Raw genomic sequence first — 27456 nt, 5'->3', positions numbered from 1 at the left:
GTTTTTAATCAGTGGAACAGGGCCGTCAATATTGGGTTTCAAAAATTTAGAAGGGCTTGGAATGAAGTTGTCTTTATTAGTTTCTAAAAAAAGATTCTGACGTTTTGCTTCAAGATTATGTAGAAGCGTATGCTAAACGCAATGGATTGATGAAAATTCAGCTTATACAACCTCAAGTATAGGATGATCCACTGTATCTTAAATAAAGAATAGTTTTCCAGGGTCTTCGAGAAAGAGTGCACAAGACGTTAAATAATTAGTGAGCGAAACGGGTGGTTATACTGATCCAGTTTGGGTAGGACTCTAATTTATGGACGAGCCAATCAGAAGCGTTTAGGGAATTTCAAGGTCACGGCGCTAAGTTCAGTGCGAGATGCTCACATTCGATCGTTTTACAGCAGATTTTAGAGAATAGGTGATCGTTGAGAGACTACAGCAGATGGGACTATTAAGAAGTTCCTGTGTCTGTGACTGCGGCAATTAAATGACCGCAGCACGGTGTGCAGACTGTCGCGATGACATTGTATTTCGTTGTACTATATGTTGTAGAAAAAAATCTGCTCGAACTGGCACTTTTTTTGCCCGGTCACGGCTAAGGCTAAGACAAACCATGATAATCGTTGCAAATTGGATCATAAAGTCTCCAGTAACATTAGCTGCGGCTATACCGATGATTGGAAAGCGTATAGATGCCTCTCGAGACTTGGTTTTGTGCATCATGTGGTGGTGCACAAACGTCATTTCTTTGATCCAACGACGGGGGGTCCATACAAACAACATTGAGGGCATGTGGTCTAGGCTGAAGTATTTTTTAAGACCCTACCACGGCTCCAGAGGACGATTATTATGGAGTCATATGGACGAGTTCTTATACCGCATGCACTATGATTTCAAAACTTCTGAACCTATATCAAACCTCAACAAGTTCTTAAATAATGTAAAAGAAGAATATCCATTGTAATTCATCACTTTTTTATTATATATTTTCACTTCATACTAACTCTCTTCTGATTGGCTAATGTCCTCAAGGTCACTTAAAAATTCGTTCAAAGGTCGTCCATAAAGTAGAGTTTCACCCCAGTTTGCAGCATGTGGTAGTCCTATTGTTACTCCCTTGAAGTCTGATGGCAAGACCCCTAGAATATGTGGTGATTATGGACTAACGCTGAACTCCTCCTTGTCGAGGAAAATATGCACGACAGTGGTAGAATATATGTTCAACTGATTTCATGGCTCTATGGTATTCTCGAAAGTTGACTTAAAAGATGCTCATTTTCAAATCCCCTCATATCATTTCTCATCCATATTGACAATAATTAACACATTCAGGTCAATGCAAATACAACTTCGGTTTCGCTCAGGTGTTTCTCTAGCCATATTTCACAGTGATGAGTTAAGTAGTCGATGATCTCAAAGGCTTTGAAGTTTATCAATATGATCATATTATGCTTGGTTCTGATAAAGCAGCTCATGATCAAAATCTTATTTTTTTATTGCGTCACTTATTTGAGAATTCTCAAATATTCTTAAGAATATTACGGTGAATCCAGATAAGTGCTCATTGTGTGTGTTATGTTTGACTGTTTTTAATACCTAGTTGAAGATGATGCTTTTCAACTAAATATGAAGCGACTAGCTCTACTAACAAATGCATCATCTCAAAAACATCTTACAGAACTTAGTAGGTGCTCTTCAATATTATCCCTGTTTTGTTCCTAATTTTTCTAGTCGTGCCAGCTTTTTATTTCAAATCTTGACATCTAATTGATTTAAACGGGATGTGGAACAAGATTCATGCTTGCAAAATCTACTAAAGCTTCTTCCAAGTGATGCTGTTCTTCGAACTTACTCCCCTAATGTACATCCTGTGCTTAATACTGATGCATCGCCTGTGAGCACTGGTGCAATTTCAGAGCACGATAGTAGGCCAGTCATCTATGTTTCACGCAAACTTAATGTTACTATACAAAGTTATTCACAAACCCAGCGAGAAGCATTAGCTGTGTTTTGGGCTGTTAAAAGACTTCATAAATATTTATTCGGAAAGAAATTCACTATTTTTACTAATCGTGAAGCTTTAAAGTTCATTTGTCATCCTGAAGAATCATTAGCACGTTCCTCGGCTGCTATGGTTCAACGATGGAGTATTGCTTTGAGTGCTTATGACTATATGGTTCGGCACAGAAGTGCCAAACAAATTCAATACGTTGACTACATTTCTCGATTACCATTACAAGATTAACCTGTTATTACTTCAGTGTTTGTTAGTGCAACCTTTACCAGTGAGACGCCCAGATCTCATTGGAGGAACTCCTAGATACTTTGGATGTATACTCAGTGCTATACGACAAGGTTGGAATGATAATCTGAAACGTAGATTTCCTATCTATTTTTCAAACCGGGATGAGTTATCCGTTACTCCTGATGGTATTTTGTCTGTAAATGATCGTGTTGTTATTCCTCCTTCTTTGCAAAAATCTTTCCTTGAAGATCTTCATAGTGGACATTTAGGTGTTGAGAAAATGAAGTCCTTGGCAATGCTCACATGTTGGTGGCCAGAGATAAATGCAGATATATGTCGTACGGCAAACAATTGTGAGAGATGTCATCAGTTTAGAAATCAGCCTTCGAAGTGGACGCCATGGCCAGTATCGTCTGAGGCCTGGCAGAGAATTCATGCTGACTATTGTGGTCCATTTCTTGTCAAATAGTTGTCATTGATTCGCTTTCTAAGTGACCTGGAGTTTTTTCTCAACTTCACCGAATCCTTACTTTACAATCAAAGAATTTGGGGAAACAAATGATGTAAGTGCCTGATTATGGCTCTCACTTTGCTTCAGACACAGTCACCTCTTGATTGAATGGTACAGGATCTGGACATCTGTTCACTGTTTCCAGGTAACCTTGTTCTGATGATCAGGCGAAAAATTTCGTAAGAACCTTGAAAACTGCTACTAATTCAATTGCTGCTCCAACATTTAATGAACTATAAAGGGAAGTCGATACATTCCTAATGCAATATAGGAATACTAAACATTCTGCATCTAAAGAAATTATAACAAATTTATTAAAAGGATTATGCGGTGTTCAGAGTCCACAGAGATTACATATCACCGTGAAAATGATCTTCGACCAGCCATGAGGACCGTGTTGAAGAATGCTGGAAAATCTACGTTTCGAATTCCAGATACTGATGATTTGACTACAGATAACCAAAATGTCGATCATATATAATTCCAGGAACCAAATGAGTCCGTTCCTATTTCCGTTGTCAATCCTAATACTAATAGGTACATTGTAGATCAGACAGAGTTTATACACGATACACAGCCGGACGAACATATGATGGACTAAAGGAGAACACGCATAATCGATTACACAAATTTTGATTCCCAATTAAGATGTGCCGGTCTCAGCATTTTTACTAACTGAGGATTCATCTGTTCTTAATAGCACATTTAATACGAATTAAAAATAATGCATCCACTAAGGCAGTTTGAACTAGATGTGTACAAGTGAGCGTATTATATTTGGGATTCGTAATTAGTGTTCGATCGAGAACACAGGAATCCTCAGTTAGTACAAATACCGCAGTCAAGTGCTCAATATGGTCACCATCTGTTCTGGCCTCTCGTTTCGGACCGAAGATGTATGGCATAAAGATGCCACAAGTATTCAGAGTTTTGAGAACGCCTTAACCGGAAACATTTTTTATGATCAAAGTATGCCAACTCAGTCAAATAAAGAGTCAGAAACGAAGAGGTTCGAAGTTATATTTTGTAGGCTAACGATGTATCGAGAAGTTATTAAGCTGGCTAGGGGTTGTAGGAGATGCATAGTACGGTGTACCCACTCGTGATCTGATGCGGATGCGTGACTGAGCGCCTTAAGTCAGGCGAGTCTGTCGAGAGACATAAGTAGTATACACCATCAATCGAAAGTGAAACGCTTGGGGGTAGAAGGTTAGGAAGATCGAAGAAAAGAGAACGACAACAGAGAATGATTGGTGTGGAAACGAAGGAAGTATAAAGTTTGAGATGATTGACTGATATTTAGCAAATTAAGCATATGCTGTATGGTTCCCAGATTTTACACTCAGTTGTCCATACTTGTGTTCTCGTTTACTACAAGTCCAGCAGAACTCGTAGTAGCTTACTTCCGTCAACCAACCATCTTGTTATTCATCACTATATAAATCCCAATAGTGTTTGAAATCAGAAGGCAATAAGAAGCGTTGACTACTGTTTATTAGCGGATAGCACAGATAACAGTTACAAGCACAGCGAGTTGATTTGAAGCAGAGAGGCCAATATGTGTGAGTGAGCGAGTACAGAGGAAAACTTACAGTCAAATCGAATCAAGACGAAACAAGGTGAGGCAAAGTCTATTATTAGGATTAGTGCACATATATACATGGGAACGAGAAAGTTTCATTTAAGCGAGAGAGATATGTGCGTAGGCTGTCAAATGTGATCAATCGTACACGTTTATACAGATATAACAGTGACCATAATAGTACAAAGAAATAAATGGATTGTTAGTGTCCGAATAACCTTCTGTTAAATAAAGTAAAAAGAGGACTTGACAAAAGTTAACTAAAGTTGAAATTGATTGTAAAAGAGTTTCTGTAATCTAATGCGATAAGCATCAAATGTCGAAGACTTACAGAGCTACTGATTTTGATTATCTATTCACCGCCACAGGCACACCGATTCGACCAGAATGTTAGTTTTTTTTGGACTCTGAACTACCATGAGTGTATTGTTTGAAACGGCTTCTAAAATATTTCCTTTCGCAATTACCCGATGTCCGTTAGCCACGAGTTTGTCAGCGGAAAAAATGGTTGCGAAAACTGCTAGATTTATAGCTTTACAACAGGACATCAGTTAAAACTTGTAGATAACCTGACGGACGATTCATCCTGTCATTAGCAATACTCAATGTTGATCCCTATGGAGATCAAACCATGGACTGGCGATAAGTGCTTCTGGATTTCGATGTCTCCTTGACAAGCCAACATTAGATGGAAAATGACAAATAGCTGGTTTTCTTAAATCTTTTATTCATGAAGCTTCCTAAATATACGCCTTTTGGTCGAGTAAGTCATTCCACTACTGTAGCTTTAAGAAAGGTTATGATCCAGTTGTGTTGGGGAGATCCAGAAAACTCCTCGAAAAAAGCCAAGAAAGGTTCTGAAAACGCTGAGGAGCATCTTATCCAATCAGCATTTACTAGAGGTTTTGCCAGAAACATCTAGAAAGTGAAAAGTCACATGTCGAGTAACTTGTTGGATGATTGTCTATAATGCTACTGTTTAGTAGCGTTCCAGAATTTTCCAGAAACCCAAGGCGATCTAAAATACTATAAAAAACCGTAGGTTTTCTGTACATAAACGGACCTTCGGAGTAAAGCGTTTCTTCCATGTCTCGCGCCTTTTCTCTTGTGTTCAAATTGCCGCGTAGATCTAACCTGGGAGTTACTAGAAGAGCTTAAGAACCGAAACTAGTGTCCAATTAGGAGACTTACCAAATTGTCACACTAAAAATCATAATTCTTTGAGACAGCAACCATTCGCATGTTATGGTGATCTCATAGCCTGTTCGGAACGAGCCGTTTTTTTACAAGTTACGAATAGAAATTAATTCTCTGTAAGTTTATGGATGAAGTAATCTAAGATTTGCAGGACATTTGTCAAGCAAGATTTTGATGTCACAAACATACCCAAAATACGATAACTAATTATCATAAACGAAACTTCCAAAGTACAGTAGCAGGCTTGCTTAATTATCATATTAACCTTGACTTTAGGATGAAACACATATACTTTTTATATGTTCAAAAAAGACTAAGTGTATGGTTTATTTGTCATTTTACTCCAGCCTATAATCATATAAATAAATTCAAGGTTACTCATACAGTAACGAACGACCGAATACTAAGTATTTATTACTAAGTACTGGCGATCATTAAGTACAAAATATAATTATTTTATAGTGGAACACTACCGTATTTGAGTGGACATACATGCAGGAAACCAATCAAATCACGGATCATGTTTGTGTTTCTTAGATTGTTTCTATCCTACCTTTAAACACACTGATGAAAATGAAAAATCAGATTTATTCTGTACCATTATATATATACTTTTTGTCACCAGGTCGAATGTACAAACAGTTGTCTAATTGTTTTCAGCATAAACACCACCAATAGTAGTAATGATAATAATATTACTAATAGTAACAATAATTATGATCGTAGTAACAATTATTATCAGTAGTAATCATAACAGTATTAGTATTAGCAGCGCTAAGAATGTAAATAGTCAAACTATAACCGTACACACACACAAACAGATAGGATAAAAAAGTGGATGAGTGAAACAAGCCTATCAGTAAATCATAATAATTAAATTTATGTACAAAATATAAAATATATGTATGTATGCTTTTATGGGTATTTATAATGTAACAGTATGTCAGTTAGTGCTTTCTATATGCGTGATTGTGAGCAAGCTATAAATAAATGACATGTGTATGAAACCATAAAAACAAGATATTCCTTTTTTTAAAAAAAAAAAAATTATGATCACTAGCACTGCCATAATCATCTGATCTTGGTACTCATCGTTAAATAGACAAAAAAAGAGGTGAAGAAAGAAGATAAGAATCATTCTTTATCATGTGGCTTTTTCAATACAATGATAGAAAAGTGTAACGTTACTTCTAAAAATGTAAACTGCACGGATATATATGACAGACAGGATAAAATGCATTACAGAAAATTGTAATAAATCCATGCAAATCATGAGATAATTAATGTTTAGTTGTGCGATATTACTTTCATCTGCGCATACCACGTAATAAGTAGTATGTAAAGTTTCATTACATTTTTACCTTTTGTATTTGAAACTTATGTTGTTAGAACATCGGATAAAAAGGAGAGGATAAGTAAACAAATAACATTAATAATGGAGACACGAAATCAGCTCAATAATGATATACAAATTGAGTAGACAAGATGAAATGAAAACTGAATTTTACCTAATTGAAAGACCATCACTGCTAAAGTTTAGATCTCATATTACGTGTTGATTGAAATAAATGAAGTAGAATGGTGTAGAAGTAGAACATAGGAGGATGAGGAGGAAGAGAGGTAGATTTTGTATAAAAAAGAACTAAAAATTATTGAGAAAATTTAGTGTAGATGAAGGTAGGCAATGAAACCACATATATACTCTCCTTGTTCATTCATTAGCTCCTTTCCAAATACATTTGAACAACATTATCGATTTGATAAGATACACATATATGTGTATATGTTAATATAAGTTAACTGATGAAATTAAAAGGTACGAGTTAACCACAAAAAAGAAAACATTAAACGCATATAAATCATGAGATCAAAATTGTTTTAACAAAAAAACAACAACTGGGAAAGAACATTGAACAATAAAGAAAAGGTAAAACATGTATACAATAGGGAAACAAAGAAACAAAACACATAAGGCATAAAATATCAAATGAGATAATAATTTAAGTAAGAATAACTAGTTATCTTTTTATCATTTAAAAGAAAGGGTAAATTCAGAAAAGAGATAGTATTTACTATTAGTGTAACCCGATGGAATAATGACAATAAAATATCTGATCGAAGATTGAGTGTAATAGAGAGAGAGAGTAAGAGGAATTAGGAAAGAAGATAACAGTTCTGTTTTACATATTTAATTTGACTCAAAGTTTCCACTGATTATGACATTAAAATTATTATTAACCATTATATTATATTATTCAACTGAAAATTAGGTCTATCTGATTTACTTCCACTTTTTTTGTAAATAGTAATAATAATCATAATAGTAATAGGATTTGAACAGTTATTGCTCAAGAAAGAAATTCACTGTGATTGACCATTGAATAGTGAACATTCTTCTTCTTGTATTGTAAATATGAGTACAAAAAGAAAACGTGTCAAATAAATAAATAATAATGAAGATTGTTCAAGATGTTGTTGTTTTATTTGTTACTGGAGTTGTAGTACTTGTTAGAGAAGTTGTATTAGTAGTATTCACACTAACAGAAAGTACCTGAGGAGCTCGTTTCTTTTGTGATACTGTAGTGGGAGATCCAGCAGAAGTATTACTACTATGAGGAACTGCATTACTGACATTAGTACTAGTAGGAGTATTATTTATAGTGATGGAACAATCTAATCCGAGATCAGATGATGATGATAATATGTCGGTTGTTTTGGCACCACCATTTTTATCTGAGTTAGAATTGGATAGTCCTAATGGAGTTCTTTTTGCATCCTTGAGATTTCGTTCAGAAATATTTGTAGGTGTAGCTCTATCCTCAATTTGCTCTACTCCATCACAATCGTTAGTAATCTGAAGTAAATGAAAAAATACAATTCTTTAGAATGAATCACAAAAATACAAAGTATTTGTTTTTGTATCTGTGAAGTCAACTGCTTAAGTAAAGCAAGTTGTACTGCTCAATGTTCATGGAATTTACTTCCCCGTTTTCGTGAACACCTTCCAGTGCAAAAACAAAAGTATGATCAAGATTATCAACAGCTCCATCACAGCCAATCTAGGCAAAACGAACCAAAAACCTAACATCAATCTACCAATTTCAATTGTCTACCATATCAAAAATAACTCGTCAAAAATAGTCAGTCTCTAAATCCTTAAGAAAGTAGAGAGAATTGTAATAAGAATGTTTTAGAAACTTGATATATAATACACCTAAAAAGTGAGTTTATGCTAATTTCCTTCCTTAGTGAACCTCATATTCGATAATCTGAAAGTGATCTTTATTATAAAATGACCAAATATGCCACATGTAAATATTCGCTTTAACTCCGTTCTCGTAACTGTTTTGTCCCTATGCGTCCAAACAAGTTATTTAACATTCACATCATACGCATGATCTCTGACTTAATGCCCATAATTCAGTTTATCACATAACCCATGTTCGACCCCTCCACTGTATTAGCAATTATGTTACTATTTCACTCATTATACATTATACGGATTTATCATAATTACTCATGCAATTGGTGATGACCTAAAACTCGATTGAAGAATACATTGCATGTCGACCACATGAACATTTAAAACACTAGTAAATTTATTTAACAAATAATCCTCGACTTAGATAAAATGTTTTGGAGGAAATCATTTAAATCTGCAGAATGATATTCGTCATGAATTTATCGTAGTTAGCATACCATTGAGGGACAAGGAAGCATCGGAGAGCTACAGAACGTAAACATCCATCAAGGTTTGAATCTAGGACCTATAGGGTTAGTAGTGAGAGACTAACCTTTAGATCATCAAGTCGGCACCCAATGGTTTCCCTTTTTAGCTTAAATCAATTTGCGGTATTGCGCAATCATTTTCCGATTGTATTGATGAGTAACTGCATGGTTGAACTCCATTGGTCACTTCCTCTCATCAGAACTGTCAGAAATATAATTTTAACGGAGCAATTACAGAAAAAAGTGTACCTTATGGGACTGATTTACGAGTTAGTTATTATATGTACCTTTGTTGCATATTCATCAGATAACTGTATCATTGTGTTTCCGTATTGTCTTTATTGTAAGCTTCCAATGAACCCACTAACTATTGTTGTAAGTCTTACTATTCCATAATTATGGTTAATCATTCATTCTCCTTTCCCCTTTATTCTCTTCTACTTCTGAGGCAGTTATGCTTGTATTGTAATTTCATATTTATGTTGATGTATGATCAAGTAATTAATCTGCATTATTTTATGAGTTGACTCACATAAGATAAACTATCGCACCACTGCCTGATGTGTTGTATTATCGGACTAAAGACTAGGTTAGAACAATGCCATACGTTCTGGGCCAATAGGAGTTAAGATTTTGTCAGCATTAACTAAACGTTATCCTTCCCAGTCGAAGCCTGTACTTAGAGCTTGGGAGGCTAGGCGATAGCCGATGTATTATAAGTAGAGTAGTGACATATTACATGATTTTTAGTGGTAAATCTTCTCTCTCGATATCGTTTAAATTCACTTAATAACAATTTCCACTGAAAATCAGTTAATAACGAACACATAACTATTATTATTATTATGTACAGTTTGTAAAGATCGTAGAATTTTACAGTTCATTTCACGAATTGGCCTTGGTTAGATAACTACTCCTATGACTAATGTACTGATGTGTCAAGAATTAAATTATTGTAATCTAGTCAACCTGTTATCCATAAGCAACTATCAACATCATGAAATTATACAAATCTCTACACAAAACACTTATCTCAAATCTCATTTTCATTATAAATTGGAAAAGAAAATAAAGACGAAAAATAAAATAAATCACATACAGCTGTTTCATTAAATCCGTCATCTGGATAACAAATATCTTGACCCTCAAATTTTGCACGAGCTCTATTAGCTGCAACAACAGCAGCGGCTTCCATTGCTAGTACTCTTGGAGCTGGTCCAATACTAGCCGCTGCAATTGGTACATTGGCACGAAAACGTTGTACAAGTTGAGTTAATTCTTTAGCTAATATAGCACGAGCTGATGTATTCGATGTAGGTATTTGTAATGTTAAGGCTAATTGTTGAGGATTTAAATCTGGATGTAAACCAATCACACCACCATGTACGCCAGATCCATTTAAATTCGGTGCATATTCTTTTAGACCGATTTCATCTAACCAACCTTGAACACGTTCACATGACCAAACTAATAAATCTAATTATTGTAAAATGCGAAATAAGAGAATGATAAATTTCTCAAAAATATATGACAAGTAAAAATAAATTACTTAAACGACGACATATTCCAGTATGGTTCTACAGAGGTAAGAGAAAAGTATTTTTCTTCTACATTTAGTCAATTCTAATCACTCCACTGATCCACAGGTTGCGTCTACGGTTGTTTATCTTCCCAAAAGGTTTCGTGCTAGACTCCTTAAAACATAAAAACCCCTCAGCATTCACGAAATGAAGCCGGAACTATGTGCAAAAAAGAAGTATTCTTATTGTTATCTTAACAGTGGCCTTAAACTATTATCACATTTTGGTCCCATTGATTTTGCATTTGATAATATTTCTCATCCCTTATTTATGTTCAGAAAGAGGTCTTGTAGAGATTGTCAGTCAGTCAGTCAGTCAGTCAGTAACAACGTAGAACTTCGTACGTACGTACATCAGTTCCAAACTATGATTAAACGATATACCATTAGATACCATCCAACTCAGTGGTCTGAAGGTCAAATGTATGTTGCGAGACTTAAGTCATGAGTTCGATCCCCTGTGATTCTCGATGTGTACTAATGAGAAGTCACATACTAGGAGAAAACAGTTGCTCATAGCTTCCGGTTCTCAACGACTGTCGAACCAGAATCAGTCCGTGATGTATACTACAAAATTATAGACTCATTAAGAATCCCTCTATTAGCTGTCATCGTTAAGCTGAAATCTGATTCGTAATGGTGATAAAAACAAGTCTAAATATATTTTGGAATAATATACCAAGTCATGAGTAATATGCATAGGAAATCTCATGCAGAATAACAAACAAGGAAGAATTTAAAAAAAAGAAATAAAAATTCTATAAATGAGTTTTCTAGTCATTAAAAAATCAAAATGATTATAGTACAGATAAATTGAATGGAACAAAGAATAGGATGTTGACTCCAGGATAGAAAATTTTTATCAATACTTGTGATGGGCCGATCAAAACATATAGTTTTGTATAAAAGATGAAGTAGAATAGTTACATATGATATATGGTCACAGATGTCCTAGAAATATTGCTGGCATCTGCTGGAATCACCGGGTAAGTGATAATGAGGTTAGACGCAGGGTATTAGGTAATGATGGTAAGTCAGTTGATGAAGTTGTAAATCTTCATCGACTGAGATAGTTGGGCCACGTGTTACATATGAATGAACACCGATTACCACGACGCGCAATCCTGACTAGTGTCGGCAATGGATGAGAAAGTTAGGGGCGGCAAAACCAAAACGTGGCATCAGTCCACAAAGTCACTAACTTCTAGTCTGAGCCATGTTGGTAGAGTCAGACTACTTGGTTGGGGTCCGCGTGACTATCGTAACCAATGGTTGGAGACCCTGGGTGACATGGCTCAGAATCGATCACAATGGCGTCGGTGTATGCACTCTTTGTCTTCCCTTAAATCGTGAGATTAAAATTGCTTTGTACCTTTCTTTCTACGAATTAATTCTTTCTTCTTGTATTATATCCTTATATGCAATCTTTATTTTATATATTACTACTATTGAAGTGACTACTTCAATGAATTTGGTGTCCGTCTTGATATGCTAACGAGGTGTGGCAACTTGGACCCGATGCATATATGTGCCTGGTTCCACGTTGTAGTTGACTGAGTTGGTTAATCACTTTTGGCAGGTGACATGTAATATATCCATGAAATAAAAGTCTCCTATACGAAAAGAACTTATTGTGCATGAAATAACTGTTATACTTTAGCGTGAAATTTGTTACGAATAAACCCTTGTTTATATGGGAACAAATCCATAGCTTTCAGATATTGTAACGAGAACAACATACCAGTTAGACTATTGCGTCCAGGTAGTAAGGAGTGTACGTAGTCTATAGTATAACCTCACCTACCAATAATTTTTCGATATGTGATTAAAGCTAACTTAAAATTCGAATAATCGTCGACAATTCATTTATCTAAATTTTATAGAACAGTTGGATTGTAACTAGCAGTGAAATTTATGGTGTACGTTTCATCTTGCTTGGGATTCTTCAAATGAATTTATCTTCATCCTAGTGTGTTGATGTTCACGTTGAGACCTGAACCAAGTAGCTTTTGCTTCGAATAGAAATTATATCACTAAGTAACAAACAGACTGATCGACTTATATATAAAACAAAATAAAACCAGAAATAGTGATAAATTGTTCTAGAAAATATATCCATAGTTAGGACAGCATCAAACGAAATGAATTCAATATTTATGTTAATCATATAAATGTATGAATAGATGAATCCTTATTTATTTAAAATGTCATTCTCTAATCAGTAATTGAACATTTTTGATTTGTACAATGTATAAACAATTTATTTTACTTTCACACTACTTCATATTATTATCTATCCATCTATCTATCTATCTATCACAAAATAAGAAAATCTATCACTTGCGCAAGCAAAAGTAACATGTTGTGTTTATTTTCACTGTATAAAATAGTTGATTATTTCGTCAGGTCATTTGATATTATTTTATTCTCAATGTGTAACGTATTACTTACTAGTTATCATCATTTATTCTCATCAATTTTAATATAGGAAGTAACTACTTCTATGAATTTAGTGTTCATCTTGTTGTGCTAATGAGGTGTAGCAACTTGGACCGATGCGTATATATGCCTGACCATACATTGTAGCTGAGTGACTGACTGACATAAAACTAAGAATTGATTAACAAGAAGTTTGAATTATGTTTTAATAGTAATAAGAGGTGGGTACTCAGTATAGTTACCCAAATAAAGGTGAATCCAAATCAGTTTAATTGTTGAACATCTGGTCGGATATAGATCATCTATATCCATTAGAATCTTCATTCGAAACTATTCACAAAGTTAGAAGAACTATTTCTAAGGATCATTGGATAAAAAAACGTATGGGCAGTAGAAGCTTTGGTAATTTCTTAATTCAAGCCTGGTTTTTGTGTTGTGAAGCGGTGTGTCCGACCCCTTATATTAACAAAGTGCTAGTATATACCCCTTTTTTACTTTGTAAGTTGTTTTTTTAATAGATTCGCATTTCGGTATGGGGGATATAGTGGAGATTGATAAATTTGCATAATTTACATCACGAACTGATACCTGTTAAACCAACATTGAAAACCAAGAAGTACTGGACACCTATTCCGCCCTAGTATGGGGGCCCCTCAGCAGTGAGCATGCAAAACCCCACCGCAGGTGATCAAACCCAGGACCTGAAGGCTCGAAAGTGAACACCTAACTCCTAAACCACTGAGCCAGTATTCGACAATGCGTATGTCTAACTCCGATAAGTTCGTGATGTTGTGCGATCACCTTGTAATACCTTACACTCGACATGGCTAAGCTCCACTTGTCATGGCTTATCATTAGGACTCCTGAAATTGTATTTTGACGTCAGTCACCAGTGAGCACGAGAATTATCATTAATAGTGGTATAGATGTTCTGCGAACATCATAAAGTTTTTATTTCGACTAATTTCTGATGCCATTTTTAAAACAATTTTACATATCATAGACTACCACCATGTGTAAAAATTAGGTATAAAAATACAATCATACAGCTTCAGTGAATGATATTGTTGTAAAGAAATCTTTTTTATCAAACTGTAATTGTTTTGTTTAATGACGTAGCAGGTGAAATGAGTTGAATGACTGAATTGTTTTATGTGAAGAACAAAATAAATCTGTGATTTCAATTGTATAAATGTATTAATTCTAATTTACGCCTTATTATTCGAAATGTTTACGCCCAATCATCTTGCTCTAATTTTGTCTGTTTGTTTTTCCGTATTTTTTTTAAAGATCCATTCCAATAGTTTTATTCTCCACATTGCACTTGCCTCCTTTTTTCTAACCCGTCTTACTACGTGATAATATGTAACATCAAATATAGAGTATTAGAACTTACATTCGATTGATCAATAAATAATGACCAAGATCATTTTCATCTGGTTCATTAAACGCTTATCAAATCCTATCGGTCAGATAGCATCGTGGTTCACTAGTTCAAGTGACTCAACATTCCCTACACTATGTTTTCAAGCTAGATGGATGGATCCAGTCGGTGGAAAACTCCCAAACTAGGTTTTATTGTGAAATGGTAATGGTACCTCAAGGCGCATTTGTGTTGTGAACGGGAACACAAATGGGGACAACATAAAATTACAGAATACCTCAGTCAAATCTGAGAACCATACAGTAAATGCTTTATTTGCAAGATTTGAATCAATCGTCTCAGAATACATTGTCCCTTCGTTTCCACACCCACCATTTGCTGTTCTCGTTCTTTTTTCTTCGATCTTCTTAACCTTCTGTCTCCAGGCATTCTACTTTTGATTGAAAATACATACTACTTATATCTGCCAACATCAGTAGCACACACCACACTTGTAATCTTTAGAGAACTGAAACATTCAATGGGATTCAAATCTGCATTCACTTAGCTTCATAGTCAAAAATGTGAAAAGTGAACTACTTTAGTCGAGGCTAAACTCCTGCAGGAGTGAGATGTATTTCCAAATGACTAATCAGTGAATGTTAAAATACTAGATTTTATTGTTTCATTCAGTTGAATGATTCATATCACTCTGAAATTGAACAAATTAACAATTTCTTAGGTTAAAATTCACTTGGAAAACCAATTAACGGATTAAAAGTTAAATCTGGCCAATTTAAGATGAATATTTTGGAGTTTTTTTTATAGAAAGCTATTATATGTACGAAATCAACTAAAAACAGAACCAAATAGATTTTAGAGCTGATAGATCTAGATAAACGAAAAAATTTCTTTGTATTGCGAGTCAATTAATCATAATCAGCGTGAAGCTTGACACAAAAATCCATTAACACAAGCCATCTTACCGTATTGACATAACGAGACGCAATATCAAACAAGATGAATAGCATACGAATCAAAATGGAAATAATAATGAGAAAGACTAAGAATTGAGAATACGGTTAGGAAGGATTGGACGAAAAGGCATATATGAGGGGAAATGGGATTAAGAGCTAGAGTGAGACAAGGAATAAATGTAAATACGCCATTGCATTGTGAATCAAGTGAAGTTTAGAAATGTAAATTAATGGGTTTCAACTGGATGGTAAAATAGTGTTGCATAGAGTACTGAAGATGGATGATAAGTGGTTTTGTGTTCTTTGTGTATCCTAAGAAATTTGCATTCGACCTTATATAGGTTGTTGGCGAGTAATAATTTAAAGATATGAAGTCAGAAACAGACAGTTCCCCAGTAGTAAATTCATGACTTTCAGTAGTTTTTAACTGATATAAGTTAACAAAGTAAACAGTTTAAAAATTAATTTTAAATAGAAAAAGCCAATTACATCAACACTAAAATATTCCGTAAACATACCAATACTATCAGGATGAGCAGCTTCACGTTGTCTACGTTCTAATTCCAATCGATCATAATTTAATCGTTTTAAACAAACAATACCATATAATAAACTAGTCCTATGTAAATTATCAACCATTTTTAAATGTGTTCTTAAATCACGTTTAGTTAGATGATCAAGCATCCGTGAATCAACTAAACATTCCATAAACGCTGGACGATATTGGGCTAAACCAAGACTAGGAAGCCATACATTGCCAACCCATTCATGATTCATATCACCAAAAGCAAGACGACTATACAAAATTTACAGAAAAAAAGAGCAAAAAAAAAAAGCCCATTTATATATTAACATGATGAAACATATTCGTCTGTATAATATATATATATATATATATATATATATATATAGATAGATAGATAGATAGATAGATAGATAGATAGATCAAATCCTCAATTACAACAGCAACAACCCAAGAGCTCACAAAATCAACTGCGTACACACATTGTTCAAGAGGGCGAGGACACACTGCAGCACACTGGCAGCACGAAAAAAATGAAGAGAAATACCTGAAGGACATATTTCAAAAGAACGGCTACCCAATCAACTTCATCAAAAAGCACCAACGGCACACAGCATCAGAACCCAAATCAAGCACAAAAATCAACAAAAGGATCACCCTACCGTACATACAAGGAATATCAGAAACCGCAACGAGACTGCTGAAAACCTTCGGGATAGGTGTGGCACACAAACCAACAAAATCATTACAATCAATCCTATGCAAACCAAAAGATGAAATAACAAAGGAAAACAAATCAAACATCATCTACAAAATAAATTGTACCAACTACGACAAACACTACATCGGACAAAGCGGACGCCCCCTCCACCTACGCCTACATGAACATCAATTAGCAGTCAAACGCCATGATATCTCTTCACTTATATCAATACACGTGGATAACTACGGACATTCATTCGATTGGGAAAATGTAGAAATCTTAGACAGAGGAAACTCTAAAAACACCAGAGAATTTTTAGAAGCTTGGCACTCAGGTCAATCAGCAATCAACAAACATATTGAAATCAATCCAATTTATCAACCAATCAGGAAAATCATGCATAAATATAGGAACAAAAATCAAACCAATGGGAGACATAACCAAAACAAAGAAGTAAACAATGATAAATTTAAGGTCAACAAGAACCAATCAACATCGAGGTGCACAGAACAAGCTGTGAAACACATATGGAGAAATTCGAACACTCCACTTCTATCTGAAGTTTGTGCTGATGATGTCGTTCAGAAGAACGATGAAAGCTCCACGACCAAACCATCCAGCTCAGAGAACAAAACTCCACCAAAAATTCGGACTATATTTACAGGAAGTAGCTCTACGTACCGTTTGTTAGCATTACATTAGTATCAATTAAACTTTATACGTAATTATTAATGGTCACCTTAATATGACAAAAATTCACAACGTCATCATTTCTCCTCTTCAGCTGTGGAAATTGTTTTACATATGATTAACAGGGAAAAGACAAGGATAGTGATTTAGAGTTATTCATGTTAATTAATACTACAATATTTTACATTTATAGGATTCTAAATAATTTAGTTATTAATACTATTATATTTCATGTTTATATTTACTAAAGCGTTACTCAACATTCTGTGAACAGACTCCACAGTTATGCTTATATGCATATACCGCAATAAGATACGTTATTGATTCTTCAAGAGATTTTTCTTAGTATTTAATTACTTATATTCATTTGTATTGGCTGTTTGGATCTTCCAAATGGTATTTAGAACTGAAAATGATCAGTCTCATTTGCCATAAGTGCACCAGCCATCTCTGCTTGAAACGCTTGATGGCAATATGGAAGTAATCCCCGGAGGATTCACATATAACAAAAGAGATTGATCAATTGCAGTCCTAAACATACTTGGAAAGATCCAAACAATCAATACAAATGAATTAAACTTCACCTCGTTACGCAAAGTAATAGATACTTGGAATCAGTAGCTAAGTGGATGAAGTGATGGCATTTGAAGCCAATGGTATTGGGTTCGAGTCTCCGAATGAACACCAACTCTGGGATACAGACAAATCCAGCTGACGAGTCCCAAATAGAACGAAACGTACATCCTTAATTTCACTGTCAGACATCACTCATCTCTGCTTATAATCCTTGTTATTTACAGTTTGAATAATGGACTAATCTTAGTTAGATAAGTATTGAACACTAGGAAGTATTAGATAGCTGTTTCGAATCAGTAGCATCACACAGTCATGATCCCATCAAGAATTGGGTCCAGAAGTTTTAGGCCCTGTAGTGAGTAATTAACTTTTAGAACACTGAACCAGTATCCAATAGTTTTCATTTATAACTTCAGTGATTTCGCAATATGTCACAGCTATCTTCCAATATCAGTGGTGAGTAAATCTGTTACTTTGGATAATGGTTGAACCTATCATTTAACTAAAAGTTAAGACAGTTTAGTAGAAAAGTGAATTAACAAATAACGTTTACAGTTTGACGATAGTTATTATTTATCTCTACACTTTGTAGAATATATATATAATTTACCTTGTACTAGGCTTAGGAACTGGAGTTGGTGAAGTTAAAGCAACCATTTCTTGTATAGCTAAACGTAGTTTAAGTCGATGCAATGGATTGCTAATACCAATTTCACGTTGTATTTCTTGTTCAGACAATGATGCCATTATTGCACCGGATTTAACATTCGCTCTACAAGCAGCTACATACCAAGCGGGCATGCTAACCCAAAGCTAAAAGGAAAAAGGGAAATAACCTTAGAAAGTATATTGACTGTTTTGAGGATATAAATGTTTTAGTGAAACTTGGTTTAAGTTATGATTATATATTGATGACAGTAAAATTGATGTTTTGATCCACAATATGGTCTTTGGAATGATCCCCGACCGAAGCTGCTACCTTGACGCGGTGGTCGGGCTTGCCTATCGTGATGAAGCAACCGAGCTATATTGGCTGGAACATATGTTCCTGTAGGTTCTACCATGCCAGGCAGTTCGATTGGAGAACGGTAAGACTAAAAGCAGCAACTCAAGGTCTGAGGGCGAAGTCGTACTGCTGACTGTAGAGGGGTGTGACAGCAGTAAGATGTTTCCCTCGGACAACCAGCATGACAGCGATGCTGCCTTCCCACAAGGAAGGGTGGGGTTAGAAAAGGTCGACTCTAAAAATGTCACACCTCACCTTACCTCACGGATTTCCGTCTCTGGCGGTAAGGCCCTTTGAAGAACGGAGCTAACACATCAAAAACCTTCCACAAAAAGGCCGTGCGCGGCCGGCCTCAAGCACTTGTCCCTTGGGCTCTGCGGTCACGCTCCCAGGTCGTCAAGACCAACACTAATCCAATTTCCTTTTCAGGTTCCTCAAGAAATACCCTTCCACAGTGTGGGCAGCCGGGAAGTGATATCAGCCCTCATACCCGTAACAGCACAAGAGACCAAGGTGGTCACATTCAAATCTTTCCTACACCTAATACCTCTCTTATCTCCCCGACTAACCCTCCCCACGTCTCTTTATCACCTCGCACCGCTAATGCAAACGATTCGAGTACGCGGAACGTTATTCCTGGTCTCCTGAAACCACGCTCTAAACTACACGTAGGAGCTTTTAACGTCCGAACACTGTGCCAAATAAGACAACAGGTCTCTTTAGCTAGGACTTCAGAATCTCGCGCCATAGATGTGTGCTGCGTCTACGAAACGCGCACACAGGATCCGAGTAGCGTCATTCACTTGACCTCACCATATCAAAGTAAAGAACCATCTCGATTCACGCTTCGTGTATCTGGGAGCCCTGATTCTGCTTCCCGTGGCCTCGCTGGCGTAGATATAGCATTGAGTCCTAGGGCAGAACCAGCTCTCTTAGAGTGGATCCCAGTAGACAGTCTTTTGTGCGCTATCCGACTGAACGGAACAGTAAGAATCCGGAAATATAGGGACACTCGTCGTTGCCTCTTCGTCGTCTCTGCCCACTCTCCCACTGACTGCAGCTCAGATGGTGTAAAAGATGAGTTTTACAGAAAGCTTTCGGACCTTCTCCGAAAAGCTAGGCGCTCGGATGTACTAATAGTGGCTGATGACTAATGCTCAAGTAAGTAAACTAAGTAGAAAGGAAAGACACATGGGTGGATCTTATGGTGTCGCGGCTCAAAGAACAGATAATGGCGACCGTCTGTTGCAGCTATGCTCAGATAACCGCCTCTTTCTTGCAAATACTAACTTTAAGCATAAGGAAAAACATCTTTTAACATGGAGACCCCTAATTCGTCCCAACGTTGAACCCAAATAGATCACGTCGTTATCAGCCACCGATGGAGGGGCTCGATAGAAGACTGTCGCTCATTCTGGAGCACATGCTTAGATTCAGATCATGCTCTAGTATGAGCGCGTATCTGTCTGAGTCTTACTGGACGTAGGAAAGACGCTGCAAGTAAACCTCTTAGGGCTCTACTTAATGATTATTTATTTTATTTATTTATTTTAACACATAGATATTGGTACAAGGAGGCACCAAATACATATGCGCCACACAAATCTCATTCGATATGCGTGAGGGTTGTGATACTGCCCGGGTGCCCAAACCGAAGCAGGTCTACTTAATGATGGTCAAGCTAGGAGTATATTTCAGGAACAACTAGGAAAACAGTTAGGCAGCCATAGAGGTGATGCCCACCCCGAGGCAGCATGGAATGATATTCGAAAAGCTGTGGAAACAGCAGTGATATCTGCTAGTACGGTAACCCGTAAGGTTAGGGAGCAACACTGGATCTCAGAAGCATCTATCAAACTGATAGATGCTCGGAAACTCATTCCATCTGGCTCTGAACATAATGAAGAGCGGAGTCAGCTTAAGCGCAAGCTGACAAGAAGTCTACGCAATGATCGTGAACAGTGGTGGGTAGCGAAAGCAAGAGAGATGGAAAAGGCAGCGGCAATAGGTAATAGCAGACAATTGTTCAGACTTGTTAAGGAAACCGGTATTAGGAAACCGACTGTTAGTGAAACATTCTCAGAGAAAGATGGACATATTATTCATTCTCAATACAGGAGATTGGATCGATGGGCAGAACACTTTAGGGATAAGTTCAACTGGCCTTCAGCCACACTTCGGTTTCCCACGATCTCTAGTCAACCTGAATGGCAAGTTAATGTACGTCCTCCGTCTCTTTACAAAGTTGAAAAAGCCATAGGAAATCTGAAGCGAGGGAGAGCAGCAGGCCCTGACAGGTTTACTCCTGAGATTTTTAAGGATGGTGGTCCAGTATTAGCAATGAGATTAACCGAGGTCTTAGGTAGAATTTGGGAACTGGACGTAATCCCATCTGACTGGTCTCAATCACTGATTGTGCCAGTCTATAAGAAAGGACAAAAGTCCTCTTGTGACAATCACAGAGGAATCAGTTTGACTAATATAGTGTCTAAAATATTAGCTTCAATAATACTTCGACGCCTAACTAAAGCTCGTGAAGAGCGGACTAGAGAAAATCAGGCTGGTTTTCGACCTGGACGTGGTTGTATAGACCACATATTCACACTACGCCAGGTTCTAGAACACAGACACACATTCAGACGCCCCACAATGGTAGTATTTCTCGACCTTAAGGCGGCATTCGACTCTACTGATCGTGAGGTTCTATGGCAGTGTTTGTCACTGAAAGGTGTACCAAAGAAGTACATTAACCTTATAAAGACTCTCTACTCGAACACAACTGGTAGAGTGAGAACTTATGGCGAACTGTCATCAGAATTGATTACCTCAAGTGGTGTTCGTCAGGGCTGTCCACTCTCTCCATTCTTGTTCAACTTTGTCGTCGACGCACTTTTAGAGATAACACTCTCCTCATCTAAATTTCCAGGGGTTGAACTTCTACCGGGAGGTTCACTTGTTGACTTAGAATATGCTGATGACATAGTTTTATTTGGCGAAGACGCTGACAAAATGCAGAGTCTTCTGACCACTCTAAGAAACAATGCAAGCATGTTCGAGATGCGATTTTCCCCCTCGAAATGCAAAATGTTGCTTCAGGATTGGGTTACATCGACACCCGAACTAGTGATAGGGAGTGAAGTAGTTGAGTGTGTCGACCGCTTCACTTATCTTGGAAGTCTCATCAGCCCTTGTGGTCTGGTGTGTGACGAAATCTCAGCACGGATACAGAAGGCTCGACTAGTTTTTGCCAACTTGCGTCATTTATGGCGTAGGCGAGATATCCGTCTATCAACCAAAGGACGGGTTTACTGCGCAGCAGTTCGTTCCGTCCTACTTTATGGCAGTGAAACATGGCCGGTAAGAGTAGAGGATATCCGTAGGCTACTAGTATTTGATCATAGGTGTCTTCGAAACATTGCTCGTATATCATGGGACCATCGAGTAAGTAATGCAGTTGTTAGGAAACGGGTACTAGGTAAGGATGGCAAATCAATTGATGACGTAGTGAAACTTCATCAGTTGAGATGGCTGGGACACGTGTTACGTATGCCCAACGACCGACTGCCTCGACGTACGATGTTCAGTGGTATAGGAGTAGATTGGAAGAAAGCTAGGGGCGGCCAGACCAAAACATGGCACAAGTCCATGAAGTCGCTGACAAGTGGTCTGAGTTATGTCGATAGGTGTAGACTACCTGGTTGGGGACCGCGAGATGATAGCAACCGATGGTTAGAGACCCTGAATGACATCGCTCAAAATCGTTTGCAATGGCGCAGGTGCATACACTCTTTGTGTTCTCCCAAATTTTGATCTCCTTATTCCTCCTTGTCTCTTTTTTTTCTCTTCCCAAATTTATTTCACTGGATTATACTCTTTAAATAACATCTCCAAACACTAATCTTCCCGATTACTGCTTATACTCTTATTACCTCTACCACTACGGGATTTGAATCGACCACTACATCTCTGTGCTAATGTGGTGTGGCAACTCGAACTGATGTACGTACGTACGAAGTTCTACGTTGTTACTGATTGACTGACTGACTTTGGAATGATCGAAATCTACTGTTGCAGATGTTCGATTGAGATGATGTAGATAAGCCATATTCTTTATTTAAGCTTTCATGAAGAATAAAAGATTATTCTGTTACAGTCATTTCACACAATTTAGTTTCTTTATTTAAAACATATTCTCTAAGGAATGGATGAAGTGTGCATATCAGTGAGATCCAAGAAGCGGGTTTCCTTCTGTTTGGAACTGCATCGCAGTATTGATATCCTCATCCGAACTAAAACCAAAATGGATGTAGATTGATATGTTGTGTCAACCTGATGTAATCCAAATGACAAGTTCATGTAATTGGCGAAAAATGACTTGCATTTTTAAGGAATGAAAGTGAAACTCTAGCAGTGATGCTTATCAACATCTATATTCATCAACAATATCATGAATATAATTCTACTTTTCAATTTCATCATAATTTTTAAAGATCCCTAGATGAAATTGAGAGAGAAAACAGGAATCTGTCCTGTTGACGATACACAGAGTTTTCCGAAATAATGCTGCTATCGCTGTTGAGTTGAACTGTATTATTTCCACACAAACACATACAAAATATAGTCAATAAATAATGTAGTATATGTATATGGAACATTTAAAGTCTAAACAAATAGTTTGGTTTATAAATAATATAATTTTTATACTACTGACAAGAAAATGCTTTTCAAATTAGATGTACTACTCAAGTGAAGTAAATAATACAAAATAATAAAATAAATTATGTACCCATCAGGAATGATACCTACATAAAACCTATCCAGTTCATTATAGCATGATTTATGAAATAGTATTAATTATTCATTTTTGTATTGGTTTTTTGATACTCCCTAATGAAGTTTATGATTTAAATTGATCAGTCTCTTATTGGCATTCAGACAACTAATACAGAAAGGGCTTAGACTTTACCCCATTACACAAGGTAATGGATACTTGGAATCAGTAGCTAAGTGGATAAAGTGATGGCATTTGAAGCCAATAGTACTGAGTTAGAATCTCCGAATGAACATCAACTCTGGGATACAGATAAATCTTGCTGACGAGTCCCAGATAGGACAAAAATTTCGTCCTTAATTCCACTGTTAGCCACCATTCATCTCTGCTTATAAGTATTAATTATGTTTCAACATATATTCTCATCTGTGTACTTCAGTGTTGTTGTAAGTAACTCAAACTCATCAAATTTCTATTATGTTAAATAATATGAAACAGTTGAGTTGATGTAGTACAGTTAATTCAACTAAAAAAGTGCTTATAAAGAAGCAATGATAATGATTCAATTGAAAATATGTTTGAACTAATATGGATGATGTGTTAATGTTATAGGCGGAATTAGTACATAATGATTCTGTAACTCATTAGTAAAGTTCAATTTAATCCTAAGAAAATATGTACTAAATCGAATAGTAAACTAGTCTATATGAATTGTTGAGTTATTTCCCTTTTTTAAAAAAACACATGAGAATATATTAACTTTAACTCAAAGGTTACTGTGAACAATTGCAGAAATTTTAGCCAGCTAACTGAAAAACTTATAAAATATGATTTCGTTATTAAAGAAAAAGAAAGAGAATATCTAACAGACATTGACTATACCTCAAGCCATGCTACTACTGTAGGGCCATTCCATTGTGCAAATGGTAATCTAGCCATCATAGCTTGTTCTAATAACTCCTCCTTTTTCCACCGTCGACGTTCTTCAGGGACTTGTGATGGTAGTGTTGTATTAGCCAGTTGACCACCACTACTACCCATAGTCAAAGACATAGGATTTGGACTCATTATTCTACTATTTGATGGAATAGTTGATTCAGAAAGACTTCCTGATACAGTGGATGACGAAAGTGGTGATATAGATCCTCCAGTAATAAGATTTGGTCCATTACATCCATCATCTAGTGTTTAAGCAAAATGAGAAATACGAGAATAATACATAATAATAGGTATTTGTTAAATATTAAGATGGTTGATATGTTAAATTTATTCTAGAAGACTTAAACCACAAGATAACAATCGATAAACAATGCACTGGAATCGATACAAGCTTAAGAAAATGATTTATCTATCCTTTTATATTAGAAACAGTATTCATGATTGTCACCTCAGTTAAAGATGATTTCACATACATTTTGTAGGGGTGTGTCAAAAAGTGATATGACGACCAATGGCATAATCGATAGGAGTGCAAATGACATATGAAATTGATCTTTTTCAATCGTGTGTAACATGTATTCACGTCTTAAGGAGTAATTTTATAACTTAATTAATTAGTTATATCTGTTAGTTATAGATGCATAATTATATGAGTATGGTAAATATGTGTGTACATTGTAAATTGTTGAAACATTATTGTTAAATATAACTGAACTGAATATATACCAAATCTGACTATTAATCTAACTGTAAATAAAGTGATGTATTCATAAATCATTTTGATATATTTTGAGAGTTTGATAAATCTGAATCACCAGTTTATGACTTATGCATCTCGCGTCTTTTCTCTTGTGTTCAAGTTGTCTTGTAGGATTTAGTCTGAGGTTATTAAAAGCGGCTAGAAAATCGGATAGAGCGTTCAATGAGCAGACTTTTCATAAAGCTCAGGTCTTTAATATTTACGCGTGTTGTTTTCAATTACTTAATACAAGATAAGAAGTAAGTGTTAGGTGGTCGCAGGTAATCAGGAGAAAACACTGCATTTAGGTTCCATTTCAGTTTGCTATCATCAACAAGGTATACCCACAATTACCTGTAGGGTTCGAACATGAGTCACCTAGCGTCATGGTAAGTTAATGAATTCAATAAAGGATTTTATTCGAAAATGGACGATAGCTTATCGCAATTATTCCCTGAATACTCGAACGTGAAGGATTTCTTATTATTTTAACCTCTATTAACTTCCGAATAATTAAATTAACAACTTTTGACTGTATTTAATTCGTCCTAGTTTATTTAGAAGTTATTCAGATAGTATGTAACAATGACATGGATTATTTCCTAACTTATTGAAATTCCTTAATGTAAAGAATAATATCTAAATATATTCATTTATATGAATTTGTACAACCCATATGAGATATTGAATAATCTACACGATGTTCAATCCCAAAAAATAACAAGTAACATTGTATAGTAAGAAGCATTTGACGAATTCTGTAAGAAGAGTTTGCAATATTTTAGAAACATCCATCTATGAATTTTGTTAAAACAGAACTTGTTATTATCATGTTTCTGTATTCAGAGTATTTTCACGTTAGAGATTTAGAATTCAACATGCGGTTTCATAAATTACATCAATTCTAAAATACGTACAAACGTCATTTGATGTCCAAAATGAGCATTTGTCAACTTTTTCAAGCGCCTCTTCTATCTTTGAAATATCTTTCCAGACAGTAAAACCAACTTGCTGTTTTACAGACGTCATTTGTTTGGAAAATCCATATCAATCGAAAAGAATTAGAGAGTCACTACAAACTAGTAAGGACTAAGAAGTTTATTTCCGTATGGAATTATTTTAAGAAGTGTAAGCTATCAAATACTCGTGATGATACACATCAATATTGCTCCACGTTGATTATTACGTTAACTTATATGTGATAAATGCAGACTGAATCCAAAATTTATTTGTATTCACCAAGTAACAGTATATGTTCGCAGGAAACTATTATAAATGGAGGTATTATGATTTCCCTTATTACTTCCCAGCTAGTCTTATTGTTTAGTAATCTTGAACACTACTTCACTCGACAAGTTCGCAAACCAGAACACGGTTGGACAGGAACGTAATTATATTCCGAATAACAAGGTTGGATTGAAGTGGGAATTACAATAAAAAAGTTGGTATATTTACAACTTTTACACAAGATTGTAGGGTACCTAAAATGGCATGAATACGATTGCACACATATTTAAACTCTAACGAAGCATCAAATTATCCACGAATAGGTTAGTTTTATTGATATTTATCTAATGTCTAGAAAATTATGTTGATAATTAAACACTGGACACTTAGAAACTTATTACTAGTATACATAAAAGAACTAATGCGAATAAACTCAGTAATACAATGAAATTAATATTCCTTAGATGTTTGTTCCAAATTTAATTTACAGCCTAAAAATGATAATTCGAGAACAAGGCATATAATAGTTGACATTACTGAGACTGTCATTAAGAAAACAAGATCCAACTACGTAACAAACCTGAACTTCAAACGACTTTGTGTTAGCAATTTTTTAGATAGTTAACTTTTATCCATCTAATGTGGAAATATGCGTTCATAGGT

The 27456-nt window shown here is 35.8% G+C and overlaps 2 protein-coding genes across 3 annotated transcripts in view; one reads left to right on the top strand and one right to left on the bottom strand.

Moving 5' to 3' along the window:
* The first annotated feature begins 295 nt into the window (after nt 1-295).
* Nucleotides 296-5198, top strand: MS3_00007903 (uncharacterized protein). The gene is made up of 2 exons (XM_051216242.1): nt 296-5098; nt 5144-5198. Exon 1 carries the CDS (start codon nt 2163-2165, stop codon nt 2709-2711), a length of 549 nt encoding a protein of 182 aa, XP_051066813.1. The 5' UTR covers nt 296-2162; the 3' UTR covers nt 2712-5098; nt 5144-5198.
* A 200-nt stretch (nt 5199-5398) lies between these two features.
* Nucleotides 5399-27456, bottom strand: part of PPFIA2_4 (Liprin-alpha-2) — an 89550-nt gene continuing 67492 nt past the window's right edge. Inside the window, exons 11-16 of one of the 2 annotated variants that reach the window (XM_051216240.1) lie at nt 24771-25069; nt 18722-18924; nt 16138-16415; nt 10361-10737; nt 5527-8386; nt 5399-5488 (exon numbers count right to left, since the gene is read on the bottom strand). In XM_051216240.1, the coding sequence (XP_051066812.1) occupies nt 7997-8386; nt 10361-10737; nt 16138-16415; nt 18722-18924; nt 24771-25069 (1547 nt within the window). In that variant the 3' untranslated portion in view covers nt 5399-5488; nt 5527-7996. Of the gene's footprint in view, nt 5489-5526; nt 8387-10360; nt 10738-16137; nt 16416-18721; nt 18925-24623; nt 25070-27456 lie in introns of those variants that run through there. The other variant, XM_051216241.1, reaches the window with a different exon arrangement.

The sequence above is a fragment of the Schistosoma haematobium genome, chromosome 4 (genome assembly GCF_000699445.3).
Source record: "Schistosoma haematobium chromosome 4, whole genome shotgun sequence".
Classification (NCBI taxonomy): domain Eukaryota; kingdom Metazoa; phylum Platyhelminthes; class Trematoda; order Strigeidida; family Schistosomatidae; genus Schistosoma; species Schistosoma haematobium.
The sequence above is the reverse complement of the archived record's forward strand: the minus strand, read 5'-3'. Positions and strand labels throughout refer to the sequence as shown.

Bases quoted from the DNA above. Each gene is read 5' to 3' on its own strand.
- MS3_00007903 (XM_051216242.1), top strand. From the start codon at position 2,163: ATGACTATATGGTTCGGCACAGAAGTGCCAAACAAATTCAATACGTTG.